At 41.5% G+C, this 18,350-nt stretch overlaps 4 protein-coding genes across 6 annotated transcripts in view; 2 read left to right on the forward strand and 2 right to left on the reverse strand.

Annotated features, from left to right (window-relative positions):
* On the forward strand, positions 1-13,563 carry LOC119912722 (myelin protein P0-like). Of its 2 annotated transcripts, none has more exons than XM_038732016.1 (3): positions 1-87; positions 1,351-1,683; positions 9,051-9,343. In XM_038732016.1, exons 1-3 carry the CDS (start codon positions 30-32, stop codon positions 9,107-9,109), a joined length of 450 nt encoding a protein of 149 aa, XP_038587944.1. In that variant the 5' UTR covers positions 1-29; the 3' UTR covers positions 9,110-9,343. The 2 variants fall into 2 exon arrangements, with proteins under 2 accessions (XP_038587944.1, XP_038587945.1); XM_038732017.1 differs by lacking the exon at positions 9,051-9,343 and adding an exon at positions 13,432-13,563 and having other exon boundaries at positions 2-87.
* Positions 1-18,350, reverse strand: part of LOC119912609 — a 390,500-nt gene that overhangs the window by 247,378 nt on the left and 124,772 nt on the right. The window lies entirely within an intron of this gene.
* LOC119912627 (coxsackievirus and adenovirus receptor homolog) overlaps positions 1-18,350 on the forward strand; it is a gene marked incomplete in the record, with an annotated part of 333,023 nt that overhangs the window by 98,098 nt on the left and 216,575 nt on the right.
* LOC119912641 (voltage-gated potassium channel subunit beta-3-like) overlaps positions 11,807-18,350 on the reverse strand; it is a 25,335-nt gene continuing 18,791 nt past the window's right edge. For both annotated transcript variants that reach the window (XM_038731926.1, XM_038731925.1), the window contains exons 10-14: positions 17,323-17,443; positions 15,963-16,057; positions 15,701-15,821; positions 15,002-15,090; positions 11,807-13,520 (exon numbers count right to left, since the gene is read on the reverse strand). In XM_038731926.1, the coding sequence (XP_038587854.1) occupies positions 13,428-13,520; positions 15,002-15,090; positions 15,701-15,821; positions 15,963-16,057; positions 17,323-17,443 (519 nt within the window). In that variant the 3' untranslated portion in view covers positions 11,807-13,427. The remainder of the gene's footprint in view (positions 13,521-15,001; positions 15,091-15,700; positions 15,822-15,962; positions 16,058-17,322; positions 17,444-18,350) is intronic.

Raw genomic sequence — 18,350 nt, forward strand, 5'->3', positions numbered from 1 at the left:
GAACAGCAGAACCAACCGCAGCAGCCTTCATGGAAACCTCTTTTCTCACATGCTGCTTTATGTTGTTTCTGGAGTCCATCTTCGGAGGTGAGTGTATTAGAGTGCTACAGAGGATGTAGGGTTGGTGCTATATACTGGCTGTCCACTGATCACTTTGATATAGGCGTTTAAAGGGCTATAAGCTCAGCATTAGTAATCTAATATTGCTCTGGGAGAGCCATCCATTTGTAAACGCTGTTCTTTTGGACTTCTTTGTTTCTAAAAGCATCAGTCGTTGTTTATATAACGGCTATAGCTAACTCTGATCTCGCTTTTACGATCGTCGCAGTAAATCTCTGCGTTTTGAGGCAGGAGACATCAGAGGGGAAACCAGAAAATATTATTCTCTGTCAAATATAATCCAGTTTCACCAACATCAGTTAATAAAGATGTGTTTTTGTTGTTGTACATTTATCACTGAGTCATTGCCATCCCCCCCCCCCCCGGAAGCACATCTCTCATCATTACGAAAGAGAAAGCTTCCGCAGAGCAGAGTGAGTCATCAAAATGTAAAACTCTAAAAAAGCATCAAGAATATGTACAAAACAATGTTTTTAATCAAGGTTGGGCCAGATCCTGGTGTTCTGTTGACATACACCAAAGCCTTGAACCAACTCGTGCATATGCAATAAAAACAAATAAACATAAGCATTTTAAACACCTTGGTGCAGTTTGTGTTTTAGTTTTACTACAGACTGAACAGGCCTCCTGCAGAAGCTGCCTCAGTAAATCTCTCTTCAACGTTACAGTTTTCTTCAGTAGCTTTGGTACATTGCACAGATCAGTCATGCTGATCGCAAAGTATAGTACTGGTTCTCTTTCTGACCCCCCGAAACATCTAACCAATTGTTCCTTGCATAAGTCACAACATGCAAAATGGCTGGACAGCTGTCATAATCTGTCAAGCAGATTTTCTCTACATGTCTGTTGTGAGGATCTGTGGCAGACAGGAACCTCAGCAGGTGTTTCCCATGTTTATCCTTCTAACTTTGTCATTTTGTGAAACAGCGTAACTGTGAATCCTGAATACTTTCTACTGGTGAAACTGATGTGTTGTACTGAAATTTGTCATCGAAACCTCAGTTGTGAGAGTGCACGGTTACATTGGCAACATTTTACTGTCTTGGTTGTAAACAACGACATGAGGACTTGTCATTTTGATGCGCTGACGTGTTCATTGACATAAAGATTTACTTTTGAGACTTCAGGATTCTGAGCACGTTACGGGCTTTTGCAGGTCTGTTAATACCACTAATACTAGCCTGTCTACTATGGATCAGACTTGTGATTCTTGGTTTTCTTCCTGTTCAGACCCACAGGAGGTGAAAGTGGCGTCAGGACAGGACGTCACTCTTCGCTGTCAGGCTCCCAGCGGAGCCTGCATCTCACAGTTAGTGTGGAGCAGATCGGACCTGAAGGACGACTACTTCGTCTACTTCCTCAGAGACGGTCTCCACATGAACTACCAGCGTTCCTCTTACGTGGGTCGAGTGGAGCTGAGAGATCCACAGATGAAGGACGGAGACGCTTCTATTGTTCTGAAGAACGTCATCGTCAGCGACTCTGGAACATACGAGTGTCGGGTTGGAGAGAAAAACACACCTGATCTCATCGGCATCATCAGGCTGACGGTTTCAGGCTCAGGTGAGTTGGTGCCTACTACATACTCAGTACTGCATACTGACTACTACATACTCAGCACTGCATACTGCCTACTACATACTCAGTACTGCATACTGCCTACTACATACTCAGTACTGCATACTGCATACTACATACTTAGTACTGCATACTGCCTACTACATACTCAGTACTGCATACTGCATACTACATACTCAGTACTGCATACTGCCTACTACATACTCAGTACTGCATACTGCCTACTACATCCTCAGTACTGCATACTGCGTACTACATACTCAGTACTGCATACTGCCTACTACATCCTCAGTACTGCATACTGCCTACTACATACTCAGTACTGCATACTGCGTACTACATACTCAGTACTGCATACTGCCTACTACATCCTCAGTACTGCATACTGCATACTACATACTCAGTACTGCATACTGCCTACTACATACTCAGTACTGCATACTGCGTACTACATACTCAGTACTAACATACTGCCTACTACATACTCAGTACTGCATACTGCCTACTACATACTCAGTACTAACATACTGCCTACTACATACTCAGTACTGCATACTGCCTACTACATCCTCAGTACTGCATACTGCGTACTACATACTCAGTACTGCATACTGCCTACTACATACTCAGTACTGCATACTGCCTACTACATCCTCAGTACTGCATACTGCCTTCTACATACTCAGTACTGCATACTGCCTACTACATAGTCAGTACTGCATACTGCCTACTACATACTCAGTACTGCATACTGCCTACTACATACTCAGTACTGTATACTGCCTACTACATCCTCAGTACTGCATACTGCCTACTACATACTCAGTACTGCATACTGCCTACTACATACTCAGTACTAACATACTGCCTACTACATACTCAGTACTGCATACTGCCTACTACATACTCAGTACTAACATACTGCCTACTACATACTCAGTACTGCATACTGCCTACTACATACTCAGTACTGCATACTGCCTACTACATCCTCAGTACTGCATACTGCCTACTACATACTCAGTACTGCATACTGCCTACTACATACTCAGTACTAACATACTGCCTACTACATACTCAGTACTGCATACTGCCTACTACATACTCAGTACTGTTTCTGTCTACTACATACTCAGTACTGCATACTGCGTACTACATACTCAGTACTGCATTCTGTCTACTACATACTCAGTACTGCATACTGCGTACTACATACTCAGTACTGCATTCTGTCTACTACATACTCAGTACTGCATACTGCCTACTACATACTCAGTACTAACATACTGCGTACTACATCCTCAGTACTGCAAACCGCCTACTACATACTCAGTACTGCATACTGCGTACTACATACTCAGTACTGCATACTGCGTACTACATACTCAGTACTAACATACTGCGTACTACATCCTCAGTACTGCATACTGCCTACTACATACTCAGTACTGCATACTGCGTACTACATACTCAGTACTGCATACTGCCTACTACATACTCAGTACTGCATACTGCATACTACATCCTCAGTACTGCATACTGCCTACTACATACTCAGTACTGCATACTGCGTACTACATACTCAGTACTGCATACTGCCTGCTACATACTCAGTACTGCATACTGCATACTACATCCTCAGTACTGCATACTGCGTACTACATCCTCAGTACTGCATACTGCCTACTACATCCTCAGTACTGCACACTGCCTACTACATACTCAGTACTGCATACTGCCTACTACATCCTCAGTACTGCATACTGCCTACTACATCCTCACTACTGCATACTGCGTACTACATACTAAGTACTGCATACTGCGTACTACATCCTCAGTACTGCATACTGCGTACTACATCCTCAGTACTAACATACTGCCTACTACATCCTCAGTACTGCATACTGCATACCACATCCTCAGTACTGCATACTGCATACCACATCCTCAGTACTAACATACTGCCTACTACATCCTCATTACTGCATACTGCGTACTACATCCTAAGTACTGCATACTGCGTACTACATCCTCAGTACTAACATACTGCCTACTACATCCTCAGTACTGCATACTGCATACTACATCCTCAGTACTGCATACTGCGTACTACATACTCAGTACTGCATACTGCATACTACATCCTCAGTACTGCATACTGCGTACTACATACTCAGTACTGCATACTGCCTGCTACATCCTCAGTACTGCATACTGCCTACTACATCCTCAGGACTGCATAATGCGTACTACATACTCAGTACTGCATACTGCATACTACATACTCAGTACTGCATACTGCCTACTACATCCTCAGTACTGCATACTGCGTACTACATACTCAGTACTGCATACTGCCTACTACATACTCAGTACTGCATACTGCGTACTACATACTCAGTACTGCATACTGCCTGCTACATACTCAGTACTGCATACTGCCTGCTACATCCTCAGTACTGCATACTGCGTACTACATACTCAGTACTGCATACTGCCTACTACATAATCAGTTAGTACTGCATTCTGTCCACTACATACTCAGTACTGCATACTGCCTACTACATCCTCAGTACTGCATAATGCGTACTACATACTCAGTACTGCATACTGCCTACTACATCCTCAGTACTGCATACTGCCTACTACATCCTCAGTACTAACATACTGCCTACTACATCCTCAGTACTGCATACTGCCTACTACATACTCAGTACTAACATACTGCGTACTACATCCTCAGTACTAACATACTGCCTACTACATCCTCAGTACTGCATACTGCCTACTACATCCTCAGTACTGCATACTGCCTACTACATCCTCAGTACTGCATACTGCCTATTACATCCTCAGTACTGCATACTGCGTACTACATACTCAGTACTGCATACTGCGTACTACATACTCAGTACTGCATTCTGTCTACTACATACTCAGTACTGCATACTGCGTACTACATACTCAGTACTGCATTCTGTCTACTACATACTCAGTACTGCATACTGCCTACTACATACTCAGTACTAACATACTGCGTACTACATCCTCAGTACTGCATACCGCCTACTACATACTCAGTACTGCATACTGCGTACTACATACTCAGTACTAACATACTGCGTACTACATCCTCAGTACTGCATACTGCCTACTACACCCTCAGTACTGCATACTGCGTACTACATCCTCAGTACTGCATACTGCCTACTACACCCTCAGTACTGCATACTGCCTACTACATACTCAGTACTGCATACTGCGTACTACATACTCAGTACTGCATACTGCCTGCTACATACTCAGTACTGCATACTGCGTACTACATCCTCAGTACTGCATACTGCGTACTACATACTCAGTACTGCATACTGCCTGCTACATACTCAGTACTGCATACTGCCTGCTACATCCTCAGTACTGCATACTGCCTACTACATACTCAGTACTGCATACTGCATACTACATACTCAGTACTGCATACTGCATACTACATCCTCAGTACTGCATACTGCGTACTACATACTCAGTACTGCATACTGCCTACTACATACTCAGTACTGCATACTGCATACTACATCCTCAGTACTGCATACTGCGTACTACATACTCAGTACTGCATAATGCGTACTACATACTCAGTACTGCATACTGCATACTACATACTCAGTACTGCATACTGCCTACTACATCCTCAGTACTGCATACTGCGTACTACATACTCAGTACTGCATACTGCCTACTACATACTCAGTACTGCATACTGCCTACTACATCCTCAGTACTGCATACTGCATACTACATCCTCAGTACTGCATACTGCGTACTACATACTCAGTACTGCATAATGCGTACTACATACTCAGTACTGCATACTGCATACTACATACTCAGTACTGCATACTGCCTACTACATCCTCAGTACTGCATACTGCGTACTACATACTCAGTACTGCATACTGCCTACTACATACTCAGTACTGCATACTGCGTACTAGGCCTGGGCGAAAAATCGATTGAATGAATTAATTCGAATTTTTTGTTGCGGGCGATTTAAAAAATAAGTAAATCGAGTTTTTGTGTAATAGCACATTTTTGGCTCCCCGGGGTTTCCGTAGTGTTCGTTTCCCATAGCGACAACATCATACACTAAACAGCAACAGCAAGCGACAAAATGGCTACCGGTGAGAGCGGGAAGTTTGTTCCCAAGAAAGGAATAAAGTCATCTGTTGTTTGGAACTGGTATGGGTTTGCTGCAACAGATGTGGAACAACAGACACCACGCTGCAACATTTGCCTAAAGCCTATCGCAGTGAAAGGCAGCAGCACCACAAACCTATTCCAACACCTGAAACAGAGACATCCAGCCGAATATGAAAAATGCCAGTCTCTCCGCGATGAACAAAGCCGCACTGACCAACAAACCTGAGCTAAAAAACAGCTAACTGTAGCCGAATCCTTTGCACAAGGCACCGCATATGACAGGAAAGGGGCACGGTGGAGAACAATCACCGAAGCGGTCGCTTTGCATATAGCCAAAGACATGGTACCCATATATACCGTAAAAAACGGGGTTTATTAATTTGATTAAAACGTTAGACCCCAGATATGAGCTACCCAGCCGCAAGTACTTCAGTGAAGTCGCCTTGCCCAAGCTGTACAACATTACACGAGAGAAAGTCAGCAGAGAACTGGGGGAGCTGTCCTTTTATTCGGCAACAACCGACATGTGGTCGTTGTTTACATTACTATTTTACCCAAGACAGAGGTGTTGCCTCTTTAGGTTGTTATTTAAAATTCTATGCAAAGTGCAATAAAAGAGAATATTTTTTGTTTTTGGTTTGAAAAATTTAATTCTGCTAAGAGTAAGATGTGCATGTTCATGTCATGTATCCCTGTATGTTGTTGCATTGTTTGGGCTAGACACAATGAAAAATGTCACTGTCTAGTTTTCCTCAGATTTTAATATATGTTAATGCTTTAGAAAATGGTGCTACTTCATCCCAGAAATGGGGGTTACATTTGTCTTGCTTTTGATTAAATAAAAGCAAAATTTGCTTTAAGTAGTCTGTCGTTTGTACTTATTGCTTTCCTTAAGTAGGGGGGGAAATCGGAAAAAATCGTAAATTGAATTAAAAAAATAAAATCAGAGATTTTATTTTTAGGCCATATCGCCCAGCCCTACTGCGTACTACATACTCAGTACTGCATACTGCCTGCTACATACTCAGTACTGCATACTGCCTGCTACACCCTCAGTACTGCATACTGCCTACTACATACTCAGTACTGCATACTGCATACTACATACTCAGTACCGCATACTGCCTACTACATAATCAGTTAGTACTGCATTCTGTCCACTACATACTCAGTACTGCATACTGCCTACTACATACTCAGTTAGTACTGCATACTGCGTACTACATACTCAGTACTGCATACTGCCTACTACATACTCAGTACTGCATACTGCCTACTACATAATCAGTTAGTACTGCATTCTGTCTACTACATACTCAGTACTGCATACTGCCTACTACATCCTCAGTACTGCATACTGCGTACTACATACTCAGTACTGCATACTGCCTTCTACATACTCAGCACTGCATACTGCCTACTACATACTCAGTACTGCATACTGCCTACTACATACTCAGTTAGTACTGCATACTGCCTACTACATACTCAGTACTGCATACTGCGTACTACATACTCAGTACTGCATACTGCCTACTACATACTCAGTTAGTACTGCATTCTGTCTACTACATACTCAGTTAGTACTGCATTCTGTCTACTACATACTCAGTACTGCATACTGCCTACTACATACTCAGTACTGCATACTGCCTACTACATACTCAGTTAGTACTGCATACTGCCTACTACATACTCAGTACTGCATACTGCCTACTACATACTCAGTTAGTACTGCATTCTGTCTACTACATACTCAGTACTGCATACTGCCTACTACATACTCAGTACTGCATACTACGTACTACATACTCAGTACTGCATACTGCATACTACATACTCAGTACTGCATACTGCCTACTACATCCTCAGTTAGTACTGCATACTGCCTACTACATACTCAGTACTGCATACTACGTACTACATACTCAGTACTGCATACTGCCTACTACATACTCAGTCAGTACTGTATACTGCCTACTACATACTCAGTACTGCATACTGCCTACTACATCCTCAGTCAGTACTGTATACTGCCTACTACATACTCAGTTAGTACTGCATACTGCCTACTAAATACTCAGTACTGCATACAACGTACTACATACTCAGTACTGCATACTGCCTACTAAATACTCAGTACTGCATACAACGTACTACATACTCAGTACTGCATACTGCCTACTACATCCTCAGTCAGTACTACATACTACGTACTACATACTCAGTACTACATACTGCGTACTACATACTCAGTCAGTACTGTATACTATACTACGTTTCCCTTCAGCACGTCATGTAAGTATGAGCTCCTACACTCTCCATCATTCCTAATTATTTTATACAACCATGCTTCCTAACACAGTGCGGTGCTAGAAACTTCTGCCTCCAGCCCGTTCTCACTCCTCCACTCGTCACATATGGACACATGGTCAAAACCCGTCGGCCTCAGTTTGTAACGCACTTGGGATCCCTATAGCGCCTCAGTTCAAGGCAGTGGGGGAAGCCCTGTAGCGTCAGTATTTGATGGTAAAGGCAGGTATATGATATTTAACAGAACAAAGTTAGGAGGTGGTTGGAGGGCCAGAACCCAGACTTTGAACCGAGAGACCGGGGTTTGTGTCCCGAGTAAAACAAAAAGTCAACGTTAAATATTTTTTAATATTTACGCAAACTGATGTACGTAGTTATTTTAATCCAAACCATGATCTTTTCCTGACCTCAACCAAGTACTTCAGTTGTCTAAACCTTAAATTTGATCATTTAATATGTTAAATATACGCAAATACACTGATTATATTGATTTATGCCTTGTATAATGTTTGATGCTTATGTATAATTGTCAGATTGCTCCACTGTTTTATTGTTGCTTTTATTATCACTGTTATTTTGTGAAAGGTGCTATATTAAATAAATGTTACTTACTTACTTACTTACCAATTATATTTAACAACGCTAGCGTTTTATTTTGAAAGTCTAACCGGACGTTGCATATTTGTTGTTGCTAAGCGTTGACCATGGAGACTTAAACGTGTAAAAGCGACGCCAAAGAGCTATGACCAAGCATCAATATGTGACGAGTCGGGAGTGAGAATGTGTTGCTGCCTCGGTGTTCAGTCTCACCTGCTGATTTCTGCTCTCTTTTACAGCTCGAAACATCCCGACTGTACTGGCAATAGGTTTTTCACTCTTCTCTCTGATTGTTTAGTTTTGTTATGATTTTCAAGAAATGTCCAAAAAACCAACAACAGCTCACAAAACAAAAAGGAGGAGGAGGAGATCCAGCATCGGAGAACCCTCTGACAATGAAGCCAGGACTACAAACACTTCTAACTCAGAGGGAAACATCAGAGTGAGGCTTCCCTGTTGTAACACAATGGGAGAAGATTGTCATTGTGCCGCTGCATGCAGAATGCTGCAGAAACATCCTACACATTTAATGAAAGTCTCAAAGCCTCAAAGGCGAGAATTAGGGTGGGTTCCACTGATAATATGCCCCTTTTCCACCGAATGGTACCAGCTCGACTCGCCTCGACTCTACTCACCATTTTTGGTTTTCCATCGGGGAAAATTTCTTCCTGTTATCTGGTACTTTTTTTTCCAGCCAACGCAGCAGACGACTCCAGCAACAACAGCAGAAAAAAACGCAGCAGTAACATTTCAGTACAGCTATTCTGTCTTTATGTTCTGAGTAATGTTGAAACGTTAAATCAAGAGACTATTATGTAGCTATGAGGACAGCACGGCGGCCTAGTGGTAAGCACTGTCGCCTCACAGCAAGAAGGTCCTGAGTTTGAACCCCAGTCGTCCGGGCCTTTCTGTGTTTAGTTTGCATGTTCTCCCAGTGTCTGCGTGGGTTCTCTCCAGGTTCTCTGGCTTCCTCCCACCATCCAAAGACATGCGGCCTACTAGGTTGATTGGTGTCCTCAGGTGTGAGTGTGAGTGGTGGTCTGTCTATGTGTGGCCCTGCGATGGACTGGCGACCTGTCCAGAGTGTACCCCACCTTTCGCCCAATGTCAGCTGGGATTGGCTCCAGGATAAGTGGTTGACAATGGTTTTCTGCTAATTAGCTCTAGCTCTCTAAAAAACAACCTATAATAGCCATCCACTCCTGCAGACATCTGTACACAAGTAGCCTAGTCATACATTGTATATCAATGTTTTAATAAAATAAAACATTGAATGATGATGGTGATGGCGCATAGATAAGATGCTTGTCTTTGGTGTGGGAGACCTGGGTTCAATTCCCACTGTGAGACATCCACCATTGTGTCCCTGAGCAAGATATTAACCCCTCGTTGCTCCAGAGGCGTGCGACCTCTGACATGTATAGGAATTGTAAGTCGCTTTGGATAAAAGTGTCAGCTAAATGAGTAAAATGTAAATATATGCAGGTAATTAATCCATAGGTAGGATGGCTTCTATTACAGGATTACTTACTTATATGCAATAGCTATATGAGGTTTTATAATAGTAGCATGCTTTTGTTCTAGTTTGTCTGAATTGTATGTTCATCTGTTCAAAACTAGAGTGTTGCTGAACTCAGTGCAGACAGCTCAGCTGCAGCAGAGTCAAGTGCAGTGGAGACAGTAAGACAGCAGAGAGAGAGACACACCTCGACACAGATGCTGCCAGTTTCTTAATATTGTGGTTAATTATTATTAACCCTTAGGATAGGAGGAACCTGTGTCAAACACACCCAGATAACTCTGACACATATATCCTTAAGACACACACATGAATGCACTTGCAACTTTAGTATTTTGATTTTAATTCACATCATTCATCATTTGAAATCATATTTAAACATTTAAATACGTGAAATTATGTTGGTACACAAAAACACCCACACACAAATTAGCGTATAGCTATGGGTGGTGATGGTGAGAGAACAGGGTTCAATCCCCCACTGTGACACATCTACCAATGTGTCCTTGAGCAAGACACTTAACCCTTAGTTGCTCCAGAGGCGTGAGGCAGAGACCTCTGACATAATTAGCAATTGTAAGTCACTTTGGATAAAAACGTCAGCAAAATAAATAAATGTATTAATACATAGTATAGCTACAGTTACTCTTCATAGTTTTTTGCTAGGTACATATTCTGTTACCTTTTGTGCTGTTATTACTTGTTTGTATTCATGTGAATTTCAATGTTGAGAGGTAGTGTGTAGGAAAACATTCTGCTGCAGCGTTCACATCCTATACTGTGTTCATGAACTAAGAGGCTACTGGAATCAGTTCAGCCAGACACCCCTGGTCTTCTAGGACCATTGCTGTGATGGAGGATGCTACTGTAGGCCTAGCAGAGACAGAGAGGAGGGTGGGAAAAGGTTGGAATAAAACTGTGACACACAATCACACATCACACATCTCCTCCAGGCTTCTCACTTCTACCATTTCTACCCAAAGCTATCGAACGGGCAGACAAAATAACCTCCCAATCAGTCTGGTTTTAAGAGTGGCCACTCTACTGAAATGGCTCTGTTGTCTGTAACAAAAGCCCCAAGGTCAGCTAAAGTTGCAGCCCAATCCTCAGTTCTTATCCTGCTTGACTTATCAGCTGCCTTTGACACAGTCAACCACATGATCCTGCTATCCGCACTCTCAGCCAGGAGCATCTCGGCAAAGCATTCCTGTGGTTGAAATCCTACCTCTTGGGGCATTCCCACTGCCTCACCACAGGGATTCCCCAAGGCTCAGTGCTAAGGCCTCTTCTCTTCTCAAATTACACCGCCTCACTGGCGCCGATCATTCGTTTTCACGGCTTCTCTTACCACTGCTACGCAGACGATATGCAACTCTACATATCCTTCCCACCAGACGACCCCACGGTCTCGGCGCGGATCCTCTGACATATCTGCATGGATGAAGGCTTGCTACCTTCAACAAAACCTCTATAAGACTGAACGCTTGGTCCTTCCAGGCAAGCAATCTATTCACCGCAACATCAAACTACAAATTGACTCCTCAACCATCACTCCAACCAGGGTGGTGTGTCTTGGACGTGCCGCTTTGCTCTATGTATCATAATAACAATCAGGCTCTACCTCACTCATTATGCCACCCACCTTCTGGTACAGGCCATGGTTATCTCTCGCCTCGACTATTGCAAAGCCCTCCCAGCGGGTCTTCCAGCTTGGGTGGTGAAACCCCTACAAACGCAGCCAGACACTAATTTGATGTGAATAACTTTATTAGCATTCTGCAGTGGTATTGTTTACATTAGGAGGAGCAGAAAGGGTTTAATAGTGAAGGAATCTCAATGAAACCATGTGACCAACCAGATCAACCTTGTCAGCCCGTAGTCATGGTAATAGTCATGTGGTTTCATTCGGGGCTCGGCGATCAGTGACCTCAACCTGATGGACAGGCAGAATTTCATGGCTATGTGAGTTTAATTAAAATAAAAAGTAAAACATTTTATATATGCTTCACAGGAAATTAAAGAACAACCCGTTCTCATTCTTTGTGTAACACTGGGTGAAGACCGGTAGCGTCATTTTTGTACACTAGGTAGGTATAGGATATTTAATATAATAAGTATATATAAGTCTGAGTAAGGAGGTGGTTGGGGTGAGCGGTGGGCCAGAAACCGGACTTTCATCCAGAAGGCCGGTGTTCGTTTCTCATGTGCAACAAGAAGTCGACATTGAATGTGTTAAATACGCAAATAACTTTACTTGACATGCATAAGTGATGTCAAGCAAGTAAGTAATTTTAACCCAAAACATGATCTTTTCCTAAACCTAACTTAGTAGTTTTAGTGGTTAACTTGACCACGGAGCCCTACATGTCAAAAACCAACCCCAGGGCTCAAGGGGTCTTGACCAAGTGTCCATATGTAATGAGTGAGAATGTGTTGGAAAGAAATAATTTCCAACTTTCAACATGAATCACGGATTTGTGTGACGAGTTGATGACCGCTAAAAGGTCCAAACCCCTCAGGTTGAGCACCACTGGGCCTGAATCTAAAGACTACAGGAACTACATTCATAAAATATAGATTTATAGTTTATAGTAAATATACTGCAGTCAGAGAATACAGGAGAGTTCAGAGCCTCGTACAGAAAGACAGCTGCCTTTTTCTTCTTTGAATCTGATTAATTATCGATTATTGGATGCGTATTGAACTGTAATCATGAGACTAAACTCTAACATGCGCTCATGGATAAACTTTAAAAAAAACGTTCATAATCCAGCAGCCTGAGGATTATGATTATTGATGGCTTCAGATGGTGGTTCTTTGCCGGAGTCTCAGGATTAATATAAGAATAAATATTTCTGATATTTTTCTGATCATCTGAAGGAACCGAAGTCTCTCTGCTGTCTCCTTCTCCACAAGGACAAAGATGTGGTCGTCCCTGAAGAATAAATATTGTTTATTATTCCAGATGTCCTTCCTTGTGTCCTTGTCTTCTTCCTTATTCCCTTATCTCCTTCCTTGTCTCCTCAGAGTTCATCCTTTCTTCTTGTACTCTCAGTTTTCTGATCATTTTATTACTTTGTCTTTCTCCTTCTCCTCCTCAGCTCCTTGCCTCCTTCTTTCCGTTTCGCGGCTTGTTGCCGAGTAACGCGTCCATCTCTGCAATGAGGGGCGGAGTCAGCTGAGACAGAACCTGAAAAACAGGAAGAGAAAGTCTTTAATATATCTACCTATCTATAATACTGATCTTTACAACATGCTGTTGGTCTCATTTAAGGGATGTTTCTTTTTTCATATAATGAAAATCTGATTGTTTCAGGTGACTTCACTTGATTGATTAATTGTAAAGACGTTTCGATGCATGAAGGTCTGACTGAAATGTTTCCTACAAACTTTCTCTCTGACAAACAAATCAAAGTATCTGACAGGTTGAGGTAGTTTGTCTGCTGGTTTGTTGTTTAAAGTTGACTGTTACAAAATAATAACAATAATTTAGATTATCAGGTTCTGATAATCGATCATTAATGAACCTGCTGTCTGAAGTGATCAGTCTGACAAAGTTCATGTCCCTGACTGAGGAAAGATAAGAAAATGTTGTGTGATGTGAAACAACCAACAAGGATGCAATTTATTGTTTTTATACATTTTAAACTTCAATGTAATCAGATAATTATGCAGATTCAAAATAATACAAATCAAACAAAGAAAAAAGCTAAATACATGTTGTTACATGTATTTATTTTTCAGGTATTTTTCGTGTTCACACCTTCACATACTTTCCTGTGTTGTCATTTTTAATGTGGCGTGAAGACCTCATATCACAATAAAAAACTATTCATCCAGTTTTTAAAGACAAAAAGCTGGGTCATTTGTTTTTCATTTGATTAAAATAAACACAGAGGAAACACAAATAACAATGCATTGGTATCTTTATCTTTTTTTTAATATTAATTTTAATGATATGAAAGTATTTTTGTGTGTTTTAAAAAAAACTGTTTTGCGAGCATATTTCTCACACTGAAATAGAAAATTATGTTTGTAATTAAAAATAAGCAGTCCTCTTAAAGCTTTGATTGCAAATCCATCCCCTTTGATTGCAAATCAAAAAGTTTTGTGAGTCAAAAACGGTCGAGGGATGAGTTTTAATTAGTGGCCTTGACCCATCAATGGTTTGGATTGACTTCATGGTCCACAATGTCAAAAAAGTTTTACAAGCCAAAACTTTTACTAGTCAAAAAGTTTTACAAGTCAAAAAATTTTACAAGTCAAAGTCTTTTTACTTTTTACAAGTCAAAAAGTTTTACAAGTCAAAAATTTTACAAGTCAAAGTCTTTTTACTTTTTACAAGTCAAAGTTTTACAAGTCAAAAAGTTTTACAAGTCAAAAAATTTTACAAGTCAAAGTTTTTTTACTTTTTACAAGTCAAAACTTTTACTAGTCAAAAAGTTTTACAAGTCAAATAATTTTACAAGTCAAAGTCTTTTTACTTTTTACAAGTCAAAAAGTTTTACAAGTCTTTTTACTTTTTACTAGTCAAAAAGTTTTACTAATCAAAAAGTTTTACTAATCAAAAAGAGAGAAGAGTTTTTATTGGTGGTTTTGAACCACCAATCTTGGGTTTGGATCGACTGCATGGCCACACACACAATGTCTGTTTCAGTAACACTCTGTTACCCTGATAGAACCGAGGTTCTCCAGCAGCTGCTCTGTGTTGGACACTCCCAGAAGAACCGAGCTGACACCTTCACTACGTAGACACCAAGCTGAGAGAGAAAGAAAGATCAGCACAGCAAACAGTTGAGACAGGAAATCAGGACGTTCTTTAGAAAATCTGAAAATCAAACTTTTGAGTTACTGAAACAGAAGTTCAAAAGCTCACGTGAGAACTTTCAGGATGTATTGTTAAACTGACATTATGAACAGTAAATCGTTTAAAGACGTCATCAGCAGACGAGAAAAAACAGTTTAAAGTTTAATCAAAAAAATAATCAAAGTGGGAGCCTGATGATATTTTGTTCAGACCAAAGCCAGCAGTGAACACGTCTTTAACCCTGCCCGTCTCTCTCAGCCTGATACCTCTTCTTACTCTGAACCATAGAAACCATTAAACCTCTCAGTGAGCCTCACCGCTGCACTGGGTCACATGTTCCTTCATCACCATGAACACACACACGGTAGTTTATTTTGACTCCCGTTGTCCCAAACACCCAAGAGATGCACTACTTCCTCCTGTTTGTCTGATAGAAACTACAGAGAACAGCTGTTTGAGGACTTTTTAAACATGAATTACATCTTCACCAGGAACCAATGGGCATGGAGCTAAGAGCCACAGACAGGAAGTCACACAGGAAGTCAAACAGACGGTTGGTGTACCTATAGCCAGCTGAGCAGCAGTGCACTTCAGCCTGTCGGCCAGCAGGTGGAGCTCTTTGATTTTACTGAGCTGCTTCTTCCCCTCATCACTGCAGAGACGCTCCTTCAGCCACGCATACCCCTGCAGACACACACACACACACACACACACAGCGTATTGATCAGCACGGTAACAGATGGTCTCTCATCCTGCAGGCCTGCAGATGGATGATGTTTGTGCACCACTGATTATTGTGGTGTGTGTGTGTGTGTGTGTGAGGACCTTCATGGCGGCTCTGGAGCTCTCGGGGACTCCCTCGTTGTACTTCCCCGTCAGCAGGCCGCAGGCTAACGGAGACCAGGTCATGGCTCCGACACCTGACGGACACACAGACCTCATGTTGAGCCACTTCATTTAACCCGACCTATATTTAGACCTGGACCTGAACAGCTGCTGTCCCCACAGACCTCAGCTGGGTCTCACCGTCTTATTTAAAGACACAGTAAAAGATGCAATCCTTTTGTTCTCACTCCCAACTCATCACTCATTGACACAGGGTCAAGACCCGTTAGCGTCAGTTAGCAACTCGCTGAGGAAAGGTTGGTATATGAGGTGTAACAGGAAAGAGTGAGGAGGTGGTTGCGATGGATGGATAACGGTGTTCGTTTCCCATGTGAAACAAAAAGTCTAAATTAAATATTTTTATTTACATTGTATTTTATTTTTACATAGGTTACGTAGTTTGCGTAATTTAGTAGTTAGTAATGTAACTTAACTTACGTAAATTAACTGACTTACGTAACAGACATTTTAACCCCAACCCTGATCTTTTCCTAAACCTCACCAAGTACTCTTGGTGCCTGATCCTAACCAAATGGCGAAGTTTCACAACGTTGTGAAGTACTTTTATTTTAAAGTCCAGATTTTGCATATTTGTTGTTGCTAACTTAACTGCCGAGCCCTAAACGTTGAAAAACACTAAAGGGTACCCAGGCTGTTAGCTAGCGATGCCGAGGGGTTTTAATCAAGCGTCCATATGTGACGAGTCGGGAGTGAGAATGGGTTGGCTTAGCTTAGCTTAGCTTAGCTTAGCTTAGCTTAGCACAAAGACTGGAAGCAGGGGGGAACTGTTAGCCTAGCTCAACAGAAATGCTGTCTGGTTTACACACATGACAACTGCATTTATAATATATCAGAGATAAAACAATAGAAACTTAACACCAACACCACTAAGAAAACACTATATCTATAAAAAGCAGTAATTATTAATAAAACACCATAAAACAACGACAAGAAAAAAATGGCAACCACACTGATGAGCGAATATAAAAACCAACAAAATATTACTGGCCAACAATGTAGAGACACCCTAGAAACTACAGTACTCTAGTAACAACCACCTATCATCGCCCTATTTCAATTAAATACCTAACTTATAATTTTAAGAAAGTGGACTCCTTTTATTTAAATGTGAAGTTTCACATGAAAAATGTTCATTGTGCAAAGTTCTAGTGACGCCCTAAATACTATCCTGAATACTCCGAGTAACCATAAAACAACCAGGATACTCATAGTACTAACATGTGTGTACTTTGTACCTCTAACACGTGTGTACTTTGTACCTCTAACATGTATTTTGTACCTATCTTGTGGTAAAGTTCAGGCAGGTGCAGCTCCACTTTGTCTCTCTGGAAGTAATGATACTCGGACTGTTCACACACCGGAGGAACCAGGTTAAACTGCCGGGCCACAGAGTACGCCTCCTGACATGAGACAGGTGAGACAGGTGAGACAGGTGAGACAGAGAGACAGAGAACATTTGTACAATAAAATAAAACTGTACAACATGTCTATGATACCTTTAAAAGTACACTGCAGTCTTTTTGCTATCAGCCTGTCGTTGTTTTTCTCAGGCTGCGACCTTCACAGTTTGTAAGAACTCACCCACCCGGCCAGTCAGGCAGTGCTGCTAATGGGCCGTAGGGGAAGTTAGGATGAAGGAATTAATTAGACTTCTGAACGAGAGGCAAAGGAGCCTTTTAGGAATCTCACATAATGTTGATAGCACCTGGACCCAGGCTGGATAAGAGCAAAGATCATATTCACAAACATAGGAGGCCTTAGTAAGAAGCTCTGAAGGTCATCAGCACGTGTTGATGTTACCCAGCTGTGGGATTGTTTTATGATTGTATTTGTATTTATTTATTATTTACTGTAGTCAGTGTTTCATTAAAGATTATAACTGAAGGAAGTTTAAGTCACATCCAACACTATAAAGTGTGCGAGTGAGGGCCCGTTAGGCCCCTGGCCCCGTCTGAAGGTCTCTCACAGTTTTTAATTACACACACTTGTAACAACGCTACTGTGATTCTACTTAGGTTCTATTCTGTTTCTACTCTTTTTTTCTACAGTTTGCTGTGTTTCTGCAGAGGTTTTACTGATGTTCTATTCTGTTTCTACTATTTTTTTTTACTGTTTGCTGTGTTTTACTGATGTTCTACTCTCTTTCTACTGTGTTTCTGCAGAGGTTCTACTGATGTTCTATTCTGTTTCTACTCTTTTTCTACTGTGTTTCTGCAGAGGTTCTACTTTGTTTCTACTGTGTTTCTGCAGAGGGTCTACTGATGTTCTACTCTGTTTCTGCAGAGGTTCTACTTGTTTCTACTGTAT

This window comes from Micropterus salmoides, unplaced genomic scaffold (assembly GCF_014851395.1).
Source record: "Micropterus salmoides isolate LMB-PRFRI ecotype aquatic unplaced genomic scaffold, ASM1485139v1 Ms_hic_scaffold_2, whole genome shotgun sequence".
Classification (NCBI taxonomy): domain Eukaryota; kingdom Metazoa; phylum Chordata; class Actinopteri; order Centrarchiformes; family Centrarchidae; genus Micropterus; species Micropterus salmoides.

What these genes read in the sequence shown, in the direction of transcription:
- LOC119912722 (XM_038732016.1), top strand. Translation starts at nt 30, where the DNA reads ATGGAAACCTCTTTTCTCACATGCTGCTTTATGTTGTTTCTGGAGTCC. An exon ending in TCTGGAGTCCATCTTCGGAG is followed by an intron (nt 88 to 1,350) that starts GTGAGTGTATTA and finishes CTTCCTGTTCAG; the next exon opens with ACCCACAGGAGGTGAAAGTG. An exon ending in GCTGACGGTTTCAGGCTCAG is followed by an intron (nt 1,684 to 9,050) that starts GTGAGTTGGTGC and finishes TCTCTTTTACAG; the next exon opens with CTCGAAACATCCCGACTGTA.